This window comes from Leopardus geoffroyi, chromosome B3 (assembly GCF_018350155.1).
Source record: "Leopardus geoffroyi isolate Oge1 chromosome B3, O.geoffroyi_Oge1_pat1.0, whole genome shotgun sequence".
Classification (NCBI taxonomy): domain Eukaryota; kingdom Metazoa; phylum Chordata; class Mammalia; order Carnivora; family Felidae; genus Leopardus; species Leopardus geoffroyi.
In genome coordinates, this window is record NC_059337.1 from 115,594,623 (window position 1) to 115,602,905 (window position 8,283).

At 43.0% G+C, this 8,283-nt stretch overlaps 1 protein-coding gene across 8 annotated transcripts; it reads left to right on the forward strand.

Moving 5' to 3' along the window:
• Positions 1-1,178: 1,178 nt before the first annotated feature.
• Positions 1,179-6,136, forward strand: SRSF5 (serine and arginine rich splicing factor 5). 8 transcript variants are annotated; one of them, XM_045448135.1, is made up of 9 exons: positions 1,188-1,347; positions 1,954-2,141; positions 2,241-2,385; positions 2,678-2,748; positions 2,876-2,974; positions 3,278-3,347; positions 4,589-4,662; positions 5,119-5,229; positions 5,320-6,136. In XM_045448135.1, exons 3-9 carry the CDS (start codon positions 2,260-2,262, stop codon positions 5,582-5,584), a joined length of 816 nt encoding a protein of 271 aa, XP_045304091.1. In that variant the 5' UTR covers positions 1,188-1,347; positions 1,954-2,141; positions 2,241-2,259; the 3' UTR covers positions 5,585-6,136. The 8 variants fall into 8 exon arrangements, with proteins under 8 accessions (XP_045304084.1, XP_045304090.1, XP_045304091.1 ...); XM_045448131.1 differs by having other exon boundaries at positions 1,189-1,347; positions 5,317-6,136; XM_045448128.1 differs by lacking the exon at positions 1,954-2,141 and having other exon boundaries at positions 1,179-1,347; positions 5,317-6,136.
• The last annotated feature ends 2,147 nt before the right edge of the window (positions 6,137-8,283 follow it).

The window sequence follows — 8,283 nt, forward strand, 5'->3', positions numbered from 1 at the left end:
GGGCCAGTAGCTCTTCTCCTTCTCGAACTTCATCTCTGTGTAACTTTAGTTGCAAACAGCAACCCTAGATACAGGACACTCTGAAAAATGGCATGCCTTCGTTTCCACCTAAAAGCATTAAAAAAAAGTAACCTTTTACAATCATTCTATTTATGCCTCAATTTCTAAACCTGAGTACTTCGCTGGGAAAATGTGGAGTTAAAGATGCCTAAGGCTATTTCACCCTCATTTTGAAAACACAATCTTTTCTGTTTCCGAGTAATGGTATACTTTATGTGTTACATTACGGAAACCTGAACAGGGAGGGTTAACCAAATACCATTTGGACTTTAAAAGTAGCTTGAAACATCTCCCAACCAGTTCATTTCTAGTGCAGAAATCTGCATTCTGACCTCAATTCAAGATGGCCTGCTAGCTGCAGTCCCAATTTTAATATTTCATCATGCAAAAAACTTCCATTTAAAAAACACTTCAGTTCTTCAGTCTTCTTACTATAAACCACACGTCCGTGGTATGGTATGGTTAAGATATTCACTTGTGCACTAAGCAGCCTCCTCCAAAGTATAAGCATAAACTGCAGGAAGCAAGGAGTCAGAGATGGCCAAATATTTTTGCAAAACGTGAGTTTCTTTTACCGAGTACTCTCCGGAGTATCTTAAAAAAAAAAAAATTCAGCTAGGGGCGCCTGGGTGGCGCAGTCGGTTAAGCGTCCGACTTCAGCCAGGTCACGATCTCGCGGTCCGTGAGTTCGAGCCCCGCGTCGGGCTCGGGGCTGATGGCTCAGAGCCTGGAGCCTGTTTCCGATTCTGTGTCTCCCTCTCTCTCTGCCCCTCCCCCGTTCATGCTCTGTCTCTCTCTGTCCTAAAAATAAATAAACGTTGAAAAAAAATTTAAAAAAAAATTCAGCTAAAAAAGAAGTGCCATTTGCTCTAGCAATGACAATGCTGGAGAGACACTGACGAACCCCACTCAAGGAGCAAACACCTTCATCCGTGCCCCGTGCAGCTTCTGGCACCTGACGACCACACCCACGCCAATTCCCGCCCCTCGGCCCCGCCCATCGCTGATGCGGGTCGCCAGCGCGGTCACCGTACAGCGGTCCCTACTGCACGTAAACTTCCGGCTCCGCGGAAACGTCATCCCTGGATTCAGTGGGGAGGTCCCCGGGGCGGTACCGGAAGTGACGCAGGGGCGCGCCCTCCATTTTGTGGAACGCAGGAGCAGCTAAGTGCGTCAGTTTTGGAAAGACGTAGACGAGTTTAGTCCTGGTTTGCGGGGAGGCAGACGGCTCCGTCGCAGACTACGGACCTCTCTGGTCTCTCAGCTGCCAAAGATCCTGTCCGGTAGGTGAGTGATTCACTTTGAGGGAAAGGCTTCTCGGATCGAGGCTTCTTCATGGCCGCTCAGATCGTGAGTGGCCAGGGCTGCTCTCTTTGCGGAGGACGGCGTCCAATGAGCGCAGTTTATTCGAGGTGGGCGCTGGGGCACGTCTCCCTTTGGGTACTGTTTGAGGGGAACTGAAGGTGGAAGGGCGGTCGTGGTTATGGTCATTTTTACACAGGGGTCTATGCTCCTCCCTGCCTCCTTACCTCTTCACTACCCGAACCCCCCGAGTTTGGGCGGAGACCTTTGCTCGGGGGTGTGGCTAGGGTTTTCTGCGGGAGGGCACGATGACTCCGGAACTATGGAGTCGTGGGAGGGGGTGGGAGGAGGGCGTTTGGCACGCGCGGCTCTCCCCCACCGCTGTCTCCGCCGCCGCCATTTTGTGGCTGCCGGCGTCCGCCCGCCGCCGTTTGCGCAGGCGCGGCGGTGGCGTCGCGAGATTCCGGCTTCCACCCGCTGTGACGCTCCTGGGAGGCGGCGACGCGCGCGCGGCTCGTCACCATTGGGCTGGCCTTGCGGAGGGCGGGGTCGGCTCCGCCCGCACTTCTCGGCCTTTCCTAACTGCGGCAGATGGGAGGGGGCCAGAAGAGCCAGGGAGAGAGTGCGGCTGCGCAGTTCCAGAGGCGGCAGTGGGCGTTGCGGTTGCTGCGGTCTGGGCCCAGGGAAGGATCGTGTTGGGAGCCGAGTTTTAATTTTGTCTGCAAGGGACCTGGCCTAATAAGAGGCACTCTTGGCAATCTTGTTTATAACATCACCGGGTAAACATTTTATTTTATGCCGTTTATGTTTTTGGCCCCTTAACTAGGCATTCTTCTGACATTCACTGGTATTGTTTCAATCGAATCATTTTCTAACAGGAAATACTAGCCGGATATCATGAGTGGCTGTCGAGTATTCATCGGGAGGCTAAATCCCGCGGCCAGGGAGAAGGACGTGGAAAGATTCTTCAAGGGGTATGGACGAATAAGAGATATTGATCTGAAAAGAGGCTTTGGTTTTGTGGTAAGTGTTTTAGAACTACTGTTAAGTCGCTAAAGATTTTGATGAGCAGTGTGTTTTGATTTTACTGAGTTCAGGTAGGGTATCTTTGGAAAACTTTGTATGTTCTTAGAGCAGTGAATTTTCTTGAGGGATAGCCTCGCTGTTGGAGGGAAACCACTCCTGATCACTGTCTTTAAGATAGTCATTCTATCACACGTTTGCAGTGCTCTTACTATGTTGTAGAATATATCTTAGAGCCACATTAAGCAGGGGGTCGGTTTGTTTGTTTTTTTCCCCCATGTTTACATTTTAGGAATTTGAGGATCCCAGGGATGCAGATGATGCTGTATATGAACTTGATGGAAAAGAACTCTGCAGTGAAAGGTGAGAACGTTAGTTTTGTAACCAGTTAGCACCGTAAGATGGACAAGATCGGCTGGGATATTTTTCAAAGTCGATCTCTTGTGGCTTGTGTGGAGATAACAAAGTCTTTTTTCCCCCCTTCCTGTAGGGTTACTATTGAACATGCTAGGGCTCGATCTCGAGGTGGAAGAGGTAGAGGACGCTATTCTGACCGTTTTAGTAGTCGCAGACCTCGAAATGATAGACGGTATGTGATAGATGGTGGATGGCTGCTTTGAACAATCTTTACCGCAGGAGGAGCTTTTAATGTTTAAGAACCATTAGCAATAAGTGATTCTGGTACTTATTGAGTAATCGTTTCTCCTTTTCATATGTTAATCCACTGTTCCTGATTAGTGCGTGTAGTAAGTGCTATAAAATAATGTAGAAACTTGATGGGAGTCCTTTGAATGACTTGTTCCGTCTCGTTGCTTGAACTTGTCCACAGTCGAACACAGTAGGTACACACTGCTGCATTTCTTCCATTGTGAGTACTCATTTTCTTCCTCAGAAATGCTCCACCTGTAAGAACAGAAAATCGGCTTATAGTTGAAAATTTATCTTCAAGAGTCAGCTGGCAGGTTTGTTGAAATACAGTTTTGAGCTATTTTAATGTGGCTTTTTAAAAATTAATGGGCAGTTAATGTTTTATTATGTTTTATTAAAAGTAATTTTATCTTTAATTAATTTTAAAATGGGTTTAATTGTAATTTTTAAATTTTAATTAAATGTAATTGGGGGATATTTCAAACTTTAATAATTAGTGATCAAATGTTTAATGTTTTGAGGATATATTTTCTTGTTTATTAAAATCAATTTTAACCAAATATTAAACCCTTTATTTGCCAGCCTATCTGTGTCGTTGGCCTTATGACGAGGAGTGCCTGTGGGTTATCCTAATCGTTGTCTTGGTCACTCTTGGTTGGGCCTGGTTGACTTTGCCAGTCAGCTCCTACAGTGATCAATTGGCCACCTCTAGATCTGTGTTTGCCGGTCTAGACGTAATCGGTGCACTTAACTTGAAGTGCCAGGTTGCAGCGATCCCAGAGCGTTGATAACGTGATCTGATCCCTAAGTTGAGAGCGGTCTTCCTGTAACGCTTCCGAATAAGAGGTCCTGGTCGAAAAGAGTTGAAAGATACGAAATTAGGTGGTCGTTGGAATCCTGATCGCAGTAAAGTGTTCCTTGGTAACTGCACAAGAGTAGAACATGTCTGCATCCGCCTGTAGTCTGCTAATAGGGAGGGCTGTGCGATTAAAGGCTTCCATCGATTGGGTAGTGTCCTTCAAGTGGGTGGCGAAGAGCCAGTCGGGCATATGTCATGAAGGTTTCTCCGACCGATTAACGGTTTGCTGCTTGACTAGCCTAGGGAAATAATAATAAAGGTAAAGTAAACTTTTTTAATGACATATGGGGCACAAAATAACTGGTGTCTTGTAAATGTTCTGTTTTGTTTTTTTTAATATAAAATTTCTACTTTAGTCTTTACTTTTAAAATATGTACTGTTTCTTTTTGTTTCTTTTTGTTTTGTTTTTTGTTTTGCTTTTTTTCTTATGTATTGAGCTCAGTATAGACTAATACTACTTTAATGTTAAGATCTGAATTTCCTCTAGCATTTTGCTTAAAAGCAATATGCTTTTTTGCTTATTTCGTGCCCTGACCTAGATAATTTTTCAATTCTGATAGAATACAAGTGTGGTAAATGCCATGTTTGTACTTTATCTAACATCTTCTCTTCCAGTAGTCTTGTTTTTTATACCATGTGGTTGTTTGTGTGTCACATCGCCTTTTCTTTGCTTGACACGATTGTCTTGTGTTAAGGATCTCAAAGATTTCATGAGACAAGCTGGGGAAGTAACCTTTGCGGATGCACATCGACCTAAATTAAATGAAGGGTGAGTGTGTATTGGAGATCATAACCACCTTTTAAAACATACTGAAAATTTTACTGGGGATTTTTTTAGAGAACATAAAATTTGGACATGCTGTAGTGCAGTGGTTCTCAATCCAGGAGGAGTTTGCTCAGTAGGGAGCACTGGACAACAGTTTTGGTGGTTGTAACTGGTTGAGGTCACTACTGGCATCTGGGTAGAGGCCAGGGATGCTGCTAAACATCTGATGGTGCATAGGAAAGCCTTCCACAACTGAGAATTAAAAATTTCAGTTGTTTGGAAAGGTTGAGAAACCTTGTTGCAATGCTGTTCTCCATTAAGATCTAAGACAATGTAGTATTAACAAAAGGTGCATGGAGAAGGTATTGTAGTTTGCTGTGTGTAGTGTGAGACTAGGCTATAACATGTATGTACCTTTATAAAGGGCTTTTTTTTTTTTTTTTTTTTTTTTAATTGTAGGGTGGTAGAGTTTGCCTCTTATGGTGATTTAAAGAATGCTATTGAAAAACTTTCTGGAAAGGAAATAAATGGGAGAAAAATCAAATTAATCGAAGGCAGCAAAAGGCACAGGTATCTCTTTAACATTTTTAAGACAAAGTTTTAGTTAATAGGTTTGTAGGGACTGCCTCTTATGTTGTATTTTTCCTCCCTTCCTAGTAGGTCACGAAGCAGGTCTCGTTCCCGAACCAGGAGTTCCTCTAGGTCTCGTAGCCGATCTCGTTCCCGGAGTCGCAAGTCTTACAGCCGGTCCAGGAGCCGGAGCCGGAGCCGGAGCAAGTCCCGTTCTGTTAGTAGGTCTCCTGTGCCTGAAAAGAGCCAGAAACGTGGTTCTTCAAGTAGATCTAAGTCTCCAGCATCTGTGGATCGCCAGAGGTCCAGGTCCCGATCCCGGTCAAGGTCCAGATCAGTTGACAGTGGCAATTAAACTGTAAATAACTTGCCCTGGGGGCCTTTTTTAAAAACACACACACAAAAATTCCCAAACCATACTTGCTAAAAATTCTGGTAAGTATGTGCTTTTCTGTGGGGGGGTTGGGGGTGGGATTTGGAGGGGGGTTGGGTTGGGCTGGATATCTTTGTAGATGTGGACCACCAAGGGGTTGTTGAAAACTAATTGTATTAAATGTCTTTTGATAAGCCTTCTGCTCACATTTTTGTGAATGTCTGAAGTGTATAGTTTGTGTATATTGAGAGAGCTCTTTTATAACTAAAGCAAATTTAATTTTTTTGTACTAGAAAAGATTTGAACATTTTAGTTCTTGGTTATTCAAATATGTTAATTCAGAATTAGTTTAATGTCTCAATTAAACTAATTAATAGCTTTGGACACTTAAAAGAGCTCTAAATTTGCTTGTACATAAAGGCTTGAGTTTTCCTTGTTAGGGTCAAGGGTGTCCTCCCACCCACCCTTTAACAGCTGCCTGACGACACGTTAAAGCAGCTGTTTGTTATTGATAATAAAAGATTATAAAACTGCTTTTGTCTGTCTGTCTGAAGGACGAATGCGGTTTACTCCTCCCTCCCCATCTACATTCAGCACATTTAAAATGCCTTTATAGAGAATCCTGGAGTTTGGTGTGGTGGGTTTTTTAAATTTTTTTGAAAATTTAAATCTTGCCATTTCAGGGCTAGTCAAAACTGGGGCAGAGAAGACCGTGAACTGTTCAAAATAATGGTAACTGTTGTTTTGGTTTCCTGTGTGTGACCTTCCATGCTCTTTCTCTTTATTACTGTATTGTATCGACATCAGGTTGTTTAGGCTTCCATAGCCAAGAGAACAATAATTTGGGAAGGAAATTATAAAAATTGTTTTTATGTGTTGTATGTAATTTTGAAGGTCAGAGGTGATCACAGCTTATTTTAACTCCACGTACAAGAGTGTTTTAAGAGGTTTCGTGTTTTTTGCTTTCAATGCTGTGACGTGGGTGTGACTGTATGTTAAGGGGAAAACAGTTTACTAGAGAAGACTGCTGAAGGTTCTACACCCGTTTTTGTTCTGGGAGCCTATATGTGTAGATGATGAGCGCTGTTAATAGTCTCTTCTAGGACTCTCTAGAGACTACTTAGATTATCTTGGTCCCATGCAGGAGTGCTGAGTTGGATAAATGGTAACAGTGAGTGACACGTAGTAGCCAGATATTCTGACAGTTGTCTTCCCTGTGTGTTCTTGAATCTCAGTTACTTCCTACATACAAGAACACATCTTCTAAGAGCGAAATTGGGGCCAAAGAAGAGCAAGTAAGTGGTGAACTAGTGTGGGCATTGGAGTCCAGTTCCCTAGAACCCAAGCACCACGTTTTCTTAGTGTAGACACATCTGCCTTAGCCTTGCAGGGGTTTTTTGAGGAAAACAGTTGGAAGTACCAATTGGCTTTCCAGAAGTGTGGGCATTGGGTAGTGGGACTCCATTTGGGGGGATAGGTTTGAAAGGTTTTTGGTATACATTTGCTTCTCATACCCTAGACTAGAAATTGAGGCTAGAAAATGGGAAGCCGAACCTTCTACCATGAATAAGATGGATTTTAGGGAGAGTTTAGTATGCTTGTTTGTTTACTGAGGTGGAGGCATGTGGAAATCAGTGGAACCTAGATTTTTTTTTCTTTTTTCTTTTTTAAAGATTTTATAAGTAATCTTTGCACCCAACGTGGGGCTTGAACTCTGAACGAGGTCAAGTCGTGTGTTCCACCAGCTGAGCCAGCCAGGCGCCCCAGGTTCTTTTATTGGGTTGCTTTGGAAGGCTGCAAGTCTGCCAGAAGTTAATGTCAAATGGAAAGAGACAATTTTTTTGTTCTTAGGTATGATAGATGTAACTGGGTAGTATGGTGTAGATACTTCTTGATATTTTACCAGTTGACTCTATTCTGATAGTTTTTCAGTAAATGATAGCCGTGGCTTACCATTTTAATGTTAACAAACATTTGTTACACGGTGAAGCAATAAAATATAAGGCCCTTTGAGCAAATGGGAGGTGACTGGGAGTTAATTTGAACCAGCAAATAAACCTGAATTCCCAGATCCAAGACCTGAGAAATAGAGGAGTGTGTTGTTCTAAGCAAATTTAGGGCCAGAGTTTGTGGGACATGTGTTAACTTTTTTCTTTATATGTTCCTTTTATCTAGTCCTTTAAAAGGACAATTTGAGGGTAGTAGGTCCCAAGTCCAGCCTTCCTTTCATGAAAAAACTATTCTGCTTAACCAATTTTCCTAGCAGGTGATGTCGGCTGGGTGGTAGACAAAATCATTTGAACAGTTAAGTTTAAGAGAATATGTAAAAGTGGTAGGTGGATAGACCTTTTCACAGATTAAGAGCATGTTAGTGACCCAAACTGGTGATTCTTAAACTTACTGTGTTATTGGGAGTACTGGTGGTCTTGGACATTGGCCAGACGCTGCCTTAAAATTAACTTGGGTTTACAGTCAGTTGAACTTAATCATACTGAATGGCATGAAAATCTTAATTAGGCACGGTCTGCTATTTGCAAGGATGAGATGTTCATGAATCTAACGATTGTATATCAGCATTATGTAAAGCATTTCATAGGAAATTTGAAATTTTAGAAATCTAATTTAAATGGAGAAACGACCCCTTTTGCAGTAGCTTGCAGCTCTCTGAGTTTTGAGGGGAT

Coding starts and splice junctions, on each gene's coding strand:
- SRSF5 (XM_045448128.1), top strand. CDS start 2,260: ATGAGTGGCTGTCGAGTATTCATCGGGAGGCTAAATCCCGCGGCCAGG. Junction 2,975..3,277: donor AGACCTCGAAATGATAGACG/GTATGTGATAGA, acceptor TTTCTTCCTCAG/AAATGCTCCACCTGTAAGAA. Junction 3,348..4,588: donor CTTCAAGAGTCAGCTGGCAG/GTTTGTTGAAAT, acceptor TCTTGTGTTAAG/GATCTCAAAGATTTCATGAG.